We start from the raw sequence: 17,191 nt of genomic DNA, 5'->3' as shown, positions 1-17,191 counted from the left end.
TATTCAACACTATTCTTTTGTAATTAATTTAAAATTGGATTTTATGCCTTGCTCTCTTAATTATTACTACAGAGGCACAGACTTTGGGCTCTCTAGATGTTGAATTCTTCTATCAAAGAATTATGGGTGCATCATTATTTTTTATAAACTTAGAGTGTTTACAATTATACTATAAATGCAGATGCAGATATGCTATAATGCTTTAGTCAAAATTTATAAATTGATCTAAAGTAACAAGTTACATACATGATTTATTGTCATCATGAAATTAATTGTTAGTTCAACTAGTTACATTCTTTTTCATAAACTTCTCAGTTCTGGTAAACATAGATAAAAAATCATAATAACGAGAAAGCACGATAGCTCTATCCTTAGATATGGAAGGTCACATCAATATATCATGTAGGACGGCCATCAGTTTTCCACTATCATAACAGGACCATATAGAGCACAATTATTAACATATAACAGTAATTCTGATTATTGTTTATTCTTTATAATAAAGTAAAATTGTCTAGATTTCATGCATTTTGGTTTCACTTCTTTCTTGCAAGGAGCCGTTGACGAAATTCCCCAAGAGCCCATATAGGGTACAAGTTGCGGTGGTTCCCGTAATTGAAGTATAAGGAACTATTGAAGCACCCAATATGTTCCTGCAATCAAAAGTCGGTCATGCATTAGTAACTAAGGACAAATTTAGCATAGCGCTAGGTCCATGTTTATCTATAGTCTGCATACTAAATTTAATGTGGCTTAAATATTTATATTTAGTTTACATGATAAACAGAATTTTTTTTTTCTAAACATTATCAAGTTATCTCTACCTCTAGATCTAAGATGTCTTGGAGTTGGAGCTAATAAGTGAAACATGACCTTAAGTGGGATCGAACTATCAGTTTAACTAATGTATATTGCGCTGTTGAGGTTTGCCAGCACCACATATTCAATTTAAGTAGACTGCTGCAAGACTCAATTTATTTCAGGACGGAAAAACTATCTAGCCCGAATGCAATAAGGCATATGGTGTGCAGCCGAGGCATAACCTAAAATAGAAACAACATATGCTATATATTGTTCTACAAACAATCCTAAACATACTTTAATTGTTATTGCATTATTGTACTTTTTTTAAAATTTGATGCTATAGAATATATCAGTGAAATTATAAGGTTGACCATATTTATAATCTTCCCATAGTTTTTGTTGTTTTGAAATGCAACCCAGATCTATTGCCATGCCTCAAATGGAAAATATGGAGATGTACAAAAGTGCACAAAATACCCTATGGTCTATGTCATACATAGGAATATACACATCTAACACCCCCCCCCCCCCCCCCCCCCCCCCCCCCCCTCAAACTCTTGGTGAATCAATAACACTATGTTAGGCGAGCAAATAACTGCTATGCTTGTGTCTGGGCCTTCATGAAGAAATTGGCCAGCTAAACCTCTGAAGGCACATGGTCAAGGGCACAACTTAACTGTGCCCCTGTGATATCATGTAATAAGCTTCAACTAATTTTCTTGTTGAGCCCACTTGTAGGAAAAGAGATTAGGAAGCATTTAAACTCTTGTAGTGAAGTCGAACTATCTACAAGGCTGTATATGGAAATGTTGTATACTCTCTCTGTAGCAACAAGGCAAAGACTTTTTGTGATTCAAAATTCATCCATAAATGATTGTTGTTAGTGATTTACGACATCCATTAGTTGGAAACGGTAGAACTTTGTTGCATCACTGTGATTTACGTTCCTCATAGGCAGGTGTATATATGTCTTTTCCTATCCGGTTTAAACTATCCTAAAGTCACAGTAATCATTATGTTTGTGGGTGCAGGGGGCTATATCAGATTTGTCATGAAAGGTAATAATCTAGTTCCGATCCCTTGGAGACCTTGAAAAAACAATATTGATAAATATTTTTTTTCCTGAAAGAAAAAGGAACCTAATAATCGTCAATCAAAATTTGTTATAACTCTTATATAAGAGCAAAAATAATAACTTACTTGTTGGGGAAAGTCACCAGATTCTAGTTGCATATTGATCAACACTTTTGCAGCTTTATATAATGGTGCTGGATCACGTTCCACCTACATACCAAGGCCATAATATGATACAATTAGCATATACACCATAATAATTTCCTAAATAATGTAACTGTGACAATTCTAATCAATTTTCAAAATATATACCTGCCCACCATAAACTAAGGTTAACATTGCCCAAGCAGTGTTCACTGCATGAGGTCTACTAGCATCCACATATTCCTGCAAAATATTTAAGTCTAAATCATGATAAAATTCATTGATACTTAGAGTATCACTATGTTCAGTAGAAAAGAGAAGAATATTCGAGAAATGATGCATCCCATAACATTGAATTATGCTTAACATCTAATTTATATTAATTCTAAAGTTGGAATGTTGTACAACTTTATATAACTGAACATTTTACATGGAAACCGAAGACAAGAGGAGAACAGATTATTTAATTCCTAGATTTTAAGTACCAAAAAATAGATTAACATTAGATTGTACATGAAGAAGTAAGAGTACACTGTTTGCAATTGTAGCATATATACTAACCACAGGTACTTGAGTACATAACTGCTTGTCTATAGGAAATACTGTCACTAAGCCATGTGGTGTGACAACTAAACGTGGTTCAAAAAAATCAGCATAAATCATGCAATTACCTCAATTTTGATGAAACATCTGAGTTTATTTATATATAAAAAAAGATTGGATGGACGGTATGTGTCCCCCTAATTTATCCCAACTATGGTCATGATGTGTCTTTAACACAATTATATGTTATACAAAATTGAATATAGGATTTTTAGAAAAACTCAACAAAAATAAGTAAAGAATGAACTGAACATTGATTGTTTTACCATCAAGAAAACCAATAACCTTGTAAAACCCAAACCCGTTACTATTTTGGCTTTGGCTTGTTTTTCCCAAGTGTTTTTATTTTGAGCGAGAATACAACAGGGGAAACCCCCACTGTAGTTTGTCCCAAGTGTTCTGGTACTAGGTTTAGTCTCATGTTATATAGATAGGTTGTACCAACTTAAAAGTCTTTTGTAATCTCATCCTAGCACCTTTATGTTAACTCTTTTACACAAAGAAAGGATAAAAGTACAAGAATAGGAACTACGCATATGCAGGCTCGCATCACATATATAAACTTTGTGACTATAAACATCTTTTACAAAGCATAGGAGATAAAAGAATAAATGTATACTTTTTGTCAGTTGCATGGCGTCACATGTATTTGATAGAAGTCATTAAGTTTTTTAAAGAGTGGCTCATCAAACAAAAATTTAACACAAACACGACCATAAGCAACTAATTGTTATTTAGAATAACTTGGTACTATCATGTAATGAGAGGCTACTACTGCTAAATTAAATTGTCACCCATTAGTGAAATTTATGTCTTCCTAGATGTACTAAACAGGATACAAGTTGTTGTAAACAAGGATTCATGGAAAATATACAACTGAATCTAATAAAAACCAGATTTAAGCATTGCCATAAGTTAATTAATATCAGGTGTACCAGTATATTAAGTTACCAAATATAGAAATATAACATGAACTGAGCAAACATGCTATAAGTCATATAATGAGAAATAACACTTACCTCAGTTTCACTAGAAAGATAAGTTTCTCCCCATCCACCTGTATGTAGTTGCTTTGACAACAAAAAGCTACATGCTTTCCTGATGGTATCACTATTTTCGTAAGTTCTTCCAGAAACAGCTAACCCTTTTATCGCAAAGAATGTCCCATATGTGAAACATATACCCCAACTGCCAAACCTATTATATCATAAGTAATCTAGTTATTGATGCCATATAAAAATGACAATTATTTGTATACAACAAGCAGTAAAATTGCAGAGACCAGGAGCCATCTTCTCGTTGTTCTTTCTCAATAAACTTGGATGCGCTTTCAATGCAATTTCTTATCTCTTCTTTGCGGTACCCATGATCCAGGTCTCTGAACATAATCAGAGCTTGTAGCACTGATGATGTGCATTCAACAGACCTGTCAGTTGGTTCAAGACATCAAATCAGCTCCTATTTATATGAAAAACATGAAACAATTGTGTTTACGCGGTTAAGAAAAATATTTTAGTTCTTACGGATAATCAACAACAATATTTTTAAAGCTCTCCGAAGGGTTGAGAACCTATTGCCAACAAAATAAGATTAGTGACTACGGAAAAAAAAAATCTTGCTAAATTTCTCTCCTCATTGGAATCCATTTATCATGGAAGTTACTATAGTTAACAAAAACATATTACAGCTTAACTTCTCACCTCCAATAAAGGTGTGGTTCTCTTACACTCGTATGTTGAGAAGGTGCCATCATTGTTCTTCAACAATAGGAATAAGATCAATAACCTTAGATAAAAATAAGTGCAAAAAAACTGCTATAAAATTGTTAAAAAATTAAGTCATGGCCCTTCACATTTACAGGGCGGGCAGGACTTCCATCGTTAGTAGTTGAAACTCATACAAATCCTGTGACAAATATAACTGCTAACTCGAATTTAGGCCAAAGGGTAGCCTAGACCTCTACACATGCAGGTCGACAAAGATGGAAAAATGAGGTAGCATTTGTGATTCGAATCACCACAATTTAAAAATGGGAGAATAGTGAATGAATTGGTTAAAACCATATGAATATGTGCATGATGTGAACGGTGGTTGCAAACATGGGAGCTAGTATTGAGATAGATTATGTCATCTTGTAGAAGATTAATAGCTCATAAAACTATAAGAACATGAAAAACGATGTAATGACGGTCATACCACATAAGAAAGTAAGCAATCCACTGCATCATACAAACTTTGTCCTTCTATGGGTTCCCCCACAAGATCTGGAGAGATATTTGATAACAACAGCAATGCCTAAAGAAATAGAGTTGAGTGTTAATGGAAGAAAGTTTCAATGAGAATTTCTGAAAAATTAGGTATCATAAATATTTCCACATATGGGCACTCAGAAGGGTTCCATTTAATCATGATTTATGATATAATTGCATATTTGCCTGCACTGGTTAATTTGTTTGGAAAAATAATATAGTATATGCATTATATAGAGAAGATAAATCAAGAGCAATATTGTTTGTTATTCAAGTAAGTACTTATGTACTGCACATGTTTTATTTATCCCTCTGTCATTTACTATACAAGTCTACAACACAACACTATGCAAATTGTAACATAACTATTTTTTTGATGGTCTACTGTCGAAATAGTAATATATGCCATTATATCATAGCACATCACTTATAATTTTATTAGGGAAGAACATAATCTAGTTTTTAAGTGAATGAGAAACATAAAAATATTTTTCCTGACCTTCAATGCTTCAGCAGTACAGTCAGATACTGACCACCCATTATCTGCTGTTGAAAGTGTCCATGAACCTTTTGATTTATGACGGTAATAAGTTTTGTAGTCAGGATGGTTTTCACGAATCTACATATAAAAACGGAAATGAAAATTTTGCATAAAACAATATTTTACAATAATATGAAAAAATGGTGGGGAACTTGAACCTGTGAACTTTTAATAAATTCATGTGCTTTACGGAGTGTTGAGTCGATCTCATTAATAAGACCCGTGGAGCAATAGGCTTGGACAATGAAAGAAGTCTCCCATGTTGGATTACCATCATAGACCTATCATAGAGAGAGTTTGTGTAATGCTTCTTAAGTCTTAACGGAACAAAATAACTCCTTTAGAAATAGAATGAACACCTCAATGCCATGGTACACACACTTTAGTTCAAATAACTATGATTGGGAATAACCATATATAGTAAGTTAAGCATACATGTAACACCCTAAAATTTGCATGTTTTTAAAATAGACTAAAATGATTTAATTACACATTTTTGTGAGCCTGCAAATTTAGAAAAATGAAAACTTTGTTAAAATTAAAATCAAATTTAAGGTTTAGCAACTTGTTTGTGCATATATGCTGATGCATACCTATTTTGTGATGCTTGGGTTTGATAAAAATTTACAAAAGAATTTAAATTTGGTTTTAATTTGGATTTGAAAATGAAATTGAAAAAAAGGAATTGCTTCCTCTCCTTCTTTTTGGCCCGAGCAACCCAGCTCTCCCGCTCGGCCTTCTTTCCCGCCGCGCCTCAGCTCTCTCCCTGCTGTGGCCCACCTAGCCGGCCCAACCGAGCAGCGTGTCCGCGCCGTTCTTCTCTTCCCGCGTGTGTTGCTGACCGGCGAACCCCACTGGTCAGCACCGTCTTCTTCCTCTCATGACCGCATCGGACATGACCGCTGCTGCCGACTCCACGCCGCCCACGCCTCCTTCTTTGCCTTGCGCCCCACGTTGCTTCCTGGCCATAAATAGCAGCCGCCGACCAAGCCGCCTCCAATCCCAAGCCTCAAAGCAGCAATGCCTCACCGAGACGCCGCGCCACGCCACACTAGCGCCGCCGCCATCACCATCCACTTCGCCATGCACCGCGCCATCTCCTTTCGCTCCGCACCACGGTAGGTTAACTAGCCGAGTTCGCCTTGCTCCCCTCTATCTTCCGGTGCCTTCGGTTCACCTATCTGTGACCCATAGGCCTAGATCCAACTGCTCCGGGAAGCTTTCCCGTCCCTCAGCCATGGCGCTGCCGCCGTCGGAGCCGCCGCCGGCCACGCCACCCTCTCTCTCTCTCTGATTTATTTCCAACCGTCCGATCTTTGATCAAGGGCCAAGAATAGAAGATACCCTTTTGTCGCCTTTTTGCTAAAGTGACCCCTGACTTTTACCAAGTCAACCCACGGTCCGTTTTCTGTCTTCCTTCTCCCTTCTAATCTCGATCCAACGGTTGAGATTAACCCGTACCTCTTCCGACGGTAGAATTTCAAAAGAGCCCCTGCCCTTTTCTAGTTCAGAACCCGCTGTCCCTGCAGTTTTTCTAAAGAGCCCCTGCCTTTTCTTTAAATAGTATCCACAGTCCTTAGGCAGGTTTAAAATAAGATTTTATTTATTTTTAAAATTCAAAAATCAAGTTCCATCTATTTACAAAATTGCCACTATCTTCATTAGGCCATATCTTCTCCGTTTTAACTCCGATTTGACCCGTTAAGTTGCGTTAGATTCATAACGACATAATCTACGCATTAGTATCAATGTTTTTCATGTCAAGAGCTCTGAAATTTTATGGTTTAACGCCTAACTTGAATAATGATTATGCAATTGGATTTTTCTAAATAAAAGTAACTTAGGCTTTTACCTTGGTCAATTATATGATTAGTTTACCTTGTTTTTCTAAATCAAGTATAATTTGACTTAACTCAATTAAGCTATTTCTCTGAAGTATCTTATACATGTTTTATATAGCTAAAATAAATGAAGCATATAGTTTCTTTTTAAAATAAATATATCAATAGTTGTATCTTTTTCACCGCAAGGCGCGGCAATGCGAGCGTGCGCGCACGGGCGTAGGTGGTCATGGTGGTGCGAGCAAGAGGTGGCCTAAGCCGGTGACAAGGTGGTGGCTGATGGTGGCATGGCGTAGAGTTTCAAGGGCGGCACGGCATACGGATGTGCGAGAAATCAGGCTTAGGTAGTTGCCGAATGGAGAAGAGGTGGTGCGGGCCCCATGTGATAGTTAGAGTTTTGAAATAGATCGTGCGAGCACTGTCGTGATCGAACGCATAGATGAAAATGACCTAACGCTGTAGCCCTAGAGTCCGACCGAGTATAGAAAGGTCCAAAAAGGTCCAGAAAGTCTTAAACTATGATCAGATGTGCCCAATTTCTCATGACCGAACGTAGAGCCAAGTCCGGTCAATCCTGTGATCCAACTCGCACTAGCCGGACTTGGATTCAAGTTGTCACCAGACGTGTGTGGAGCACTGTTCATCGTCCGATCTTTCTTCAGCAACTGCAAATCCTCCTGATGTACTGACCAGACGTTGCAAAGGGTGAGTATGTTCCCTACGTCCGGTCCCTCTTCAGCTGCAGTTTCTCCTCCTTTCTCTGCGACGCTTTCTCCCAATCAAGTCCCAACTTTGATAAGACCAAAATAAAAACCAATTGGGATAGATATGAGAGACCTCTCTCAAACCCTCAAAAAAAATTTAAATAATTTGCTTTCGGCTATAGTTCTTTCTAGAAAAAGGCAACAAGAGAGTCAAGGAGCAACATGTGGCAACTCAATAGGGTTTATAACCAATAGGAGCTTCAAATGCTCTCCCTATTTGTTGACGAACATAGCGGATGCTCAAAAGATAACCGAAAAGAAACAACAAAGCAACACACATGCATATGTAATGCAATACTTGAAAGAAAATCTAGTTGCTTGTCAAGTTTGATCCAAGGTTAAGTTTTTCACATGCTTTTCGGCGGTTATCTTAACCATGTTAGACAAGCCCTAAGTGCATTACTAAAAATTAAACATGTTTTATATTACAATGCAATGCAAGGGACAACACAAGCTCTTTTTTTAGTGAAGTTACTTAGGTCAAGCACATTGAACTCATTCCTCAACCAACAAAAAGTAGCCTCATCTATCTATTTGGTGAAGATATCTGCCAATTGATCCTCGGTCCTTACACCTTCTAGTGATATATCATTTTTAGCAACATGATCTCTAAGAAAGTGACGACGAATATCTATGTGCTTGGAGCGAGAGTGTTAAACTGGGTTATTAGCAAGTTTTACCGAGCTCTCATTGTCACATAAAAGAGGTACCTTTTCTAGAACTACACCATAATCTAGAAGAGTTTGCTTCATGTAAAGGATTTATGCACAACAAGCACCCGCTGCAATGTATTGTGCCTCGGTGGTGGACAAAGCCACACTATTTTGCTTCTTAGAGGTCCAAGACACTAGTGAACTACCAAGCGAATGGCACCCTCCGGATGTGCTTTTTCTATCAATTTTGCAACTGGCATAATTTGAATCGGAATAGCCAACTAGTTGGAATCCAGCTCCTTTGGGATACCAAAGACCAATGCTTGGTGTGTGCTTAAGGTACCTAAGGAATCTTTTAACGGCAACCATGTGAGCCTCCTTAGGATTAGCTTGAAATCGAGCACACATACACACACTAAACATGATGTCAGACCTAGATGTGGTCAAGTATAACAAGCTACGAATCATAGAATGGTAGAGAGTTTGATCAACCAATTTACCTCCCTCATCTAGGTCGAGATGTCCATTAGATGGCATTGGTGTCTTGATTGTCTTACATTCATCCATTTTAAACCTCTTGAGAAGATCCTTGGTATATTTTTCTTGAGAGATAAAAATCCCTTCTCTCATTTGCTTGACTTGAAAACCAAGAAAGAATGTAAGCTCTCTAATCATAGACATCTCAAACTCCTTCGACATCAATTCACCAAACTCTTTACAATAGTCTTTATTTGATGAGCCAAATATGATATCGTCAATATATACTTGACAAATGAAGATCTCTCCATCAAGCTTCTTGGTGAATAGTGTGGTGTCGACCTTCCCAATGATGAAACCCTTCTTAATGAGGAAGCCTTAAAGGCGCTCATACCAAGCTCTTGGGGCTTGCTTTAGCCCATATAGCTCCTTGGACAACCTATAAACATGATTAGGATATCTAGGGTCTTCGAACCCGGGAGGTTGATCAACATAGACTAGTTCATTTATGAAGCCATTTAAAAATATACTTTTAACATCCATTTGATATAATTTCATTTCATGATGAGATGCATAGGCAAAAAGGATATGAATGGCTTCAAGTCTTGCAACCAGTGCAAAGGTCTCTCCAAAATCTAACCCTTCAACTTGAGAGAACCCCTTTGAAACTAGCCTTGCCTTATACCTCACAACGATGCCTTGATCATCTTGCTTATTGTGGAACACCCACTTTGTTCCAATGACTCTTACATCTTGTGATCGCTATTCAAGTGTCCAAACTTCATTACGGATAAAGTTGTTCAATTCTTCATGCATGGCATTTATCCAATCCGGCACTTGAAGAGCTTCTTCTACATTCTTAGGCTCAACGCAAGAAACAAACGAGTGATGTTAAATAAATGAAGCAAGTTTTTGAGAATAAGTCATTACACCCTTTGAAGGACTCCCTATGATGAGGTCTTGTGGATGTGCTTGAAGTATAGGAGAGTTTCTTCTATCAACCACTTGAGGCGGAGGTTGTGGAGCATCAACATCTTGAGCTTGTGCCACCATTTAATCATGAAAGACATGAGTATCTTCATTTTCTACTCTCCCATCTTTATCATCATCTTATGGCACATTTGATGAAGAGGGTGGATCAAACACTTGAACATCATCTTCATCATCTTTGGGCCTGATGTCTCCAACCAGAATGTTTTTCATGGCCTCCCTCAATGGTTCATCACCTACATCATCAAGATTCTCATGTGCTCCTTGGGAGCCATTAGATTCATCAAATTCCACATCATATGTTTCTTCAACCAAGCTGGTGGCATGATTAAATACTTGATATGCTTTGGACTTTGATAAGTATCCAACAAGAAAAAGCAATATCACAACATCTTTGGAACTTCCCTAGGTGTTGCCGCTTCTTGTAGATGTAGCATTTGCAACCAAACACCTAAAAGAATGAGATGTCTGGCTTCTTTCCATTGGGCAACTCATAAGGGGTCTTGCCAATAAACTTTTGGATGCATAGCATGCGGTGTTGATGGCTTCCACCCAGAGATCTTAAGGTGTATTGTACTCATCAAGCATTGTTCTTGCAAGGGTGATTAGTGTCTGGTTCTTTCTCTCTGCTACTCCATTTTGTTGAGGAGTGTAGGTTGCGGAGACCTCATGCTTGATCCCAACTTCATCACAATATGCTTCAATATTTGTGTTGTCGAATTCTTTCCCATTGTCACTTCTTATATTTTTAAGCTTCACTTCAAATTCATTTTGTGCTCTTTTGGCAAACTTCTTGAAACATGCAGCCACTTCAGTCTTGTCATGAAGGAAGAATACCCAAGTGTATCTAGAGTAGTCATCAACTATCACAAGACAATAGAGGTTGCCTCCCAAACTCTTGTAAATGTTGGTCCAAATAGATCCATGTGGAGAAGCTCTAGCACTCTTGCTGTTGACATGTAAGCTTTGGTTGGATGAGTGTTTGCAACTTGCTTGCTGGTTTGACATGCACTACAAAGCTTGTCCTTCTCAAATTTCACATCCATCAAACCTCTCACCAATTCATTTTTCATTAACTTCTTGAGTGAACTCATCCCAACATGTGCAAGTCTTCTATGCCAAAGCCACCCAAGTGATGTTTTGGTGAATAAGCATGTCTTCAAGTTTGCATCTTCAAAGGTGAAGTCCACTAGATATAGGTTTTTGTATCTAAACCCTTGAATATAACTTGATCATCATCTTTCTTTGACACAACCACTTCCTTCTCAGTGAACAAATATTGAAAGCCAAGATCACACAATTGACCAATGGATAGCAAGTTGAAGCCCAATGAAGCAACATATAGCACATTTGATATTGAGTGATCATTTGATATTGTAACTTTGTCCAACCCTTATACTTTGCCCTTTGAATTGTCACCAAATATAATCCATTCTTGACCATCTAGTTCTTCATCTAGTGTGGTGAACATACGAGGATCACCGGTCATATGTTGAGTACAACCACTATCAATAACCCAATGACTTGCACCGGTCTTGTAGTTCACCAACACACACAAGAGGTCAAGCTTGTTGTTTAGGGACCCAAACTTGATGAGGGCCCTTGACTTTCTCAACTAGTGACTTAGCAACCCAAATTTGCTTAGGCCTATTCTTGTTGGGTGAACCTAAGAACATGACTTTCATCTTTCCACTAGAATCTTTTCTAAGCATGTAGTGAGCATTGAAGGCAAAGGGTCTAGCATGCTTGGGCAAGGTTGTGGTGGTGGAGTTTCACACTCATGAGCAAAGTGATCTTCTCGTCTGTAGCACCTGGTTTTAAAAACAAAACTAGATACACACCATATGTGAGCCTAGAAAGTCAAATCTCACATATAGCTACAAACAAGGGTAATATCAATAGACAATACTCAATATACAACGCACTTAGTATAAAGAATATAACCTTAGATAGTAAACAATGAAAAGACAACTCCGATCTTTGGGTGAAGACTCCAATTCCATAGGGACAACTGACTAGTTGATCACAAGCCTAATTCTTCCAATCTCTAGCAATCTAATACCCATTCAGAATTTTTTTCCAAATAATTGAAAAATAAAGCAAGCGTAAGTATATGTCGTACTCAACAAATATAATATGGGGTTCATGAGGCTCAAAAGGCTGACACTGGTTTAACTGTGATTAGCTTTTAATGAGTCATCTTTTAGCATTTGGTGGCAACAAGTTTACTCATAAGCCCATATAAACACATGATCAGGTAAACGTGAATAATGAATAGCATAGACAATTAACCATTAATGAGCATTTTTATCATCAGTATCATTAGTGTTCATCATCTATTCCATAAGGGTCCAAGGCCACTCGTGACCATAAACACGGCTGATATACCAGTTTTACACTCTGTGAGGTTGTACACTTTCATTGTGAGTCATGATTTACCCTTTCGCCCGAGGTGACCAACCTCTTGACCCACTATCAAGGAAGGTCGGCAGGGTTCACTATGAAGCCTTTCAAAGGTTTGTCTAATAAGTTAGGGCCGCTAGGTTTCCCCATCAATAAGCATGAACTCCCCTCCAAGGAGTGACTGACAAAAGACCAAGAAACCAAAATGCACTCAACCTGTCAGGCAAAGGTCATACCTGTCCGAGCCCCTATTGTGCCATAAAGGTAACCACTAACAAGCTAGAAAAGGTCCTCATACTGAGCTAAAGCCAGAGCCATGTAGCCCTCACAGTTCTACAGTAAGTCCCGGATGATCACTTACAGATAAGTCCTTAGGGAGAGAAATCTATAGCACCATAAAAATAGCCCAATGCTCTAGCCCCCTAATTCCATGTTGCTAAAAAGCATCTTTTAGTGTTTATTACATATATCATTAGTCAAGTTACAAGATCATAGTTTCAGTTGAGCACTAGCATCATACTACCCAATGCATAAACCCATAGGAATCAAGGAATCCAAGATATCAAATAGCTAGGAAAATTACTACAATTACCAAGGTAGACACATGCATATGATTAAAATGATATTAAGGTGAATAGGACAACAAGGAAGGTCCTATGCTATAATTGTTTTAAACTTAGATGCTTCTTCTAGTCCAAACCCATAATGAATTGCTTATGGATTCACCATGTATAGCCCACCGACTGGACATGATCATAGAACACCACACAAGCATCCATGCAATCATACATGAAGCAAATAATAGAATTAAATTAGAACAGTACACCAAACATAATAAACAGTAAGTAAAAAGGTTTTAAAGATGTTCTACGTATTGCTACGAACACACAGACACGAAAAGCACTCTAATCGGAGCTATAATGAAGAAGTTATGAATTAAACAAGATTTCTTTTAATAAAATAATAGATTAAATCTAACCTCGAATTTCAAAAGTTGAAAATATATTTAACAGTAGCTTGAACATGTAGATTAATCAATTATGAATCTAACGCAACTTGAACGGATCAAATCGGAGTTAAAACGGAGAAGTTATGGCCTAAATAAAATAGTGGCAAAACTGTAAATAGATAAAAGCGTATTTTGGATCTAACCGAAGAAACTACGTTTTCATAAGAAGAAAGCGTATTTTGAATCTAACAGAGGAAATTTACGCTTTCTAGAAAGAGAAAACGTATTATGTAACTAATCCAAAGGAAAATATGTTTTTAAAAAAATAGAAAACATATTCTGGGAAATACGTCATGGACCGCGGATTAGAACATAGAAACTTGCGGGGGCTCTTTTGCAAAGTGGCTGACCAAAACAGTATCACGTGATATCGGCCATTGGATTTAAGATTGACGATTCTGATTAGATGGGAGCGGGGAAAGAGATGCTGGCGTGTCGGCGGTGAGTTCCGACGGTGGCGCCATTGCCGACGGTGAGCACGCACATGGATCATGGCCTATGGGCTACGGTATGGCATGGGAAAGGCACCGAAAGATAGAGAAGGAAATGGCGACTCCAACCAAGCATCTTACCAAGATGTGGAGTAGACAGAGGCGGCGCTGTGCTTGGCGAGGTAGGCGGCTAGGGTTTGGCGGCGCTGCGTCGACTCAGCGAGGCGGCTGCAGCTTAGAACAGGATGGGGAGAGGCGCGGTGTGGGCGGCTGCTATTTATGGCCCTAGCTACATGTGGGACGCACGCCAAGGATGAGGCATGGCAGCGGCGGAGTCAGAGGCGGCGCGACGGAGTCCAGGGTGGTCATACGCGAGAAAGACGACAACTAACATGTGGACCCCACCAGTCAGTGAAACAAGGCGGCACGGGCGATGCTAGGCTGAAGCACGGAAGTAGGCCACGCGGTGAAGGCTGCTGTGGGTGACTAGGCCACACAGAGGAAAAGGCCGAGAGAGAGAGAGAGTTGGGCCGCGGCGGGAGAGTTGGGCCGCGCGGGAGAACAGAGAGGGAAGAGGGAGAAATTCTTTTTTTCAAATTTCATTTACAAACCCAAATTCAAATTAAACTCAAATTCTTTTGCAAATTCTAATCAAACCCAAGCATCACAAAATAAATATGCATCAGCATGAATACACAAACATGTATGTAGACCTCATTTTTAATTTTAACTTTAACAAAGTTATTATTTTTCTAAATTTAAATGCTCACAAAATGCATAATTAAATCATTTTCTCCTATTTTAAAATTATGTAAATTTTAGGGTGTTATATTGTCCACACTCAAAGCATCTCTTTGGCTTAGGCTTTGACTTTTATTGTTGTTGATGTTGAGCTTGAGCTTTCTTCTCTTGATTTGCCAAGAACCCAATACCACTTATATCCATATTCATCATGGTGTTCATAAGTAGCTCACTTTGGAGATATTGGCCTTTTGTGAACTTATTCAAACCGGTCTTGAGATGTTCTTTCTCCAACTTGAGTCTCTTGTTCTCTTCTCTAAGCATCTCATTCTTAAGAGCCATATCATGATCATTTTCTAGATTCCCTATCACAATTGTGTTTGTGGTCAATAGTTTTTCAAGATTCTTCTTGAGCTTTTCATTTTCATTCTTGAGCTTGACATAATCATCATAGTTGTCGGACTCAACCATATTCTTGTCTTTGCTACTAGAACCTTGCTCAATGCTCTCAACAATCAAGTCATCACATGATGTAGCTATATCAATCTTAACAACATTGTTAGTAGCATCATGCGGCTCATTTGACAATAACTCATGAGAAAGAACAAGATTGTCATGGTTAATCTTGAGATTGGTGTACTCTTCTTTTAGCAAGTTGTAACTAGTGGTGAGCTCATTGTGTATCTCCTCAAGTTTATCATGTTTTTCTCTAAGCTCCCTTTTAGAGGTTTTGATCTCCTTGAGTTTGCATGACACAATTTTATTTTGTTTTCTAAGCTCATCACTAGTTTTTTCGGCTATGTCATACTTTGCTAAGAGTGAGTCATTCTCAAGTTCTAGCTTCTCATTTTTTGCTCTTGTCTTTCTAATGATTTTAGTGTATTGGTTTAGCAATTTGACAAGATCATCATAAGAAGATAACTCAAATTCTTCATCACTATCACTATCACTACCATTCTCATCATCACTAGCATTGCAATCACCACTACTATCATCATCCTTCTTTTTGTATGCTTGTTCTTCTTCTTCTCATCATTATCATCACTTGAGTCATCTTTCTTGCCCTTGTACTTCTTCGTGTACTTGTGTTTCTTGGGTTTGGGGCATTGATGAGCTAGATGACCAAGATCTCCACAATTGTAGCAATCCCTTTCGAAGATGGGCTTCCTTCTACTACTAGTGAAAAAATTCTTCTTCTTTCCATCAAACTTGACACCATTCTTGTTTAGCTTCTTGAGCATCTTGGTGGTTCTTCTCACCATGAGAGCAAGGCTTGCATCATCAATCTCATCATCACTTGAGCTATCATGATCAACTTTTGCTTTGCCCCTCTTCTCTTAGCTAGCCTTGAATGCCAAATCTTTCTTCTTGGTGGAAGAAGATCTATCTTGTGGAGTGATGTGCATGTACATCTCATGTGCATTGATCTTCCCCAATATTTGAGTTGGCATAGCGGTGGAAAGATCACCTTGATGAAAGCACTGTCACAATATACCCATACTTGTCAATGGGGAGGACACTCAAGATCTTTCTCACAACATTGGATGGTTGCATTGAGTGAGTCTAAGCCCATTGACCTCCTCTACAAGAATATTCAAGTGTGAATATATTTCATTAGCACTTTCACTAGGAAGCATTTCAAATGAATTAAGCTTCTTCATCACAAGGTGATAGCGTTCCTCATGTTCACTCTTGGTTCCCTCATGGAGCGCACAAATGTCAGACCATAGTGAATGGGCGTCTTTGTGGTTCCTCACACGGTTAAAGACATTCTTGTAAAGGCCACTAAAAAGACTGTTTCTAGCCCTTGCATTCCACTTCTCATAGTGAACCTCATCACCTTGAAGGTTGGTGAGATCCTTAGGTTTTGGGAAGCCTTGTGAGGTGACTCTAAGCACTCCAACATCTAAAGCCTCTAGGTACGCCTTCATGTGAATTTTTCAATAAGGAAAATCATCTTCCTCAAAGACAGGAGGGGGTCCATCCCCGTGGAACATCTTGCTCTAGACGGTTAAGCCTAATTTAAGGAGCACGTGGCTCCGATACCAATTGAAAGGATCAAGATACCCAAGAGGGGGGTGAATTGGGCTAATTCTAAATTTCTTTCAATAATTAAGCCCTACACTTAGCCCATTTCACCCCTTGTGCCTAGAAGTGTTTCTATTGTTCTACCGCACAAAAGTTTTGCACCCTAGGTTCCAATCCTACTCTAGCATGGCAATTCTAAGAATGTAAAGACATGAATTGTATTGCTTAAATGTAAATGCTCAAAGTAAAGAGAAGGAGAGGAACACGGCGATGTTTTTCTGAGGTATCGGAGAGTCACCACTTCCCACTAGTCCTCGTTGGAGCACCTGCACAAGGGTGTAGCTCTCCCTTAATCCGTGCAAGGATCAAGTGCTCTCTATGGGTTGATTCTTTGACACTCCTGTTGTAGTGAATCGCCCACAACCGCTCACACCATGAC

At 38.5% G+C, this 17,191-nt stretch overlaps 1 protein-coding gene across 1 annotated transcript; it reads right to left on the bottom strand.

Annotated features, from left to right (window-relative positions):
- Positions 1-344: 344 nt before the first annotated feature.
- LOC136532235 (achilleol B synthase-like) lies at positions 345-15,195 on the bottom strand. The gene is made up of 11 exons (XM_066524838.1): positions 14,902-15,195; positions 5,574-5,696; positions 5,374-5,493; positions 4,822-4,920; positions 4,326-4,382; positions 4,149-4,195; positions 3,908-4,051; positions 3,645-3,822; positions 2,191-2,265; positions 2,005-2,088; positions 345-653 (listed from the first exon to the last, which is right to left on the bottom strand). Exons 1-11 carry the CDS (start codon positions 15,193-15,195, stop codon positions 537-539), a joined length of 1,338 nt encoding a protein of 445 aa, XP_066380935.1. The 3' UTR covers positions 345-536.
- Positions 15,196-17,191: the final 1,996 nt, after the last annotated feature.

The sequence above is a fragment of the Miscanthus floridulus genome, unplaced genomic scaffold (genome assembly GCF_019320115.1).
Source record: "Miscanthus floridulus cultivar M001 unplaced genomic scaffold, ASM1932011v1 fs_551_1_2, whole genome shotgun sequence".
Taxonomy (NCBI): domain Eukaryota; kingdom Viridiplantae; phylum Streptophyta; class Magnoliopsida; order Poales; family Poaceae; genus Miscanthus; species Miscanthus floridulus.
This window is presented reverse-complemented; position numbering and strand designations above follow the sequence as displayed.

Excerpts from the sequence above, each read along its gene's own strand:
- LOC136532235 (XM_066524838.1), bottom strand. The coding sequence starts at position 15,195 with ATGGTTGAGTCCGACAACTATGATGATTATGTCAAGCTCAAGAATGAA. Across the intron at positions 4,921-5,373 it reads GTACTGCTGAAGCATTGAAG|GCATTGCTGTTGTTATCAAA; the intron begins GTCAGGAAAAAT and ends CTATTTCTTTAG. Across the intron at positions 654-2,004 it reads CTGGTGACTTTCCCCAACAA|GAACATATTGGGTGCTTCAA; the intron begins GTAAGTTATTAT and ends TTTTGATTGCAG.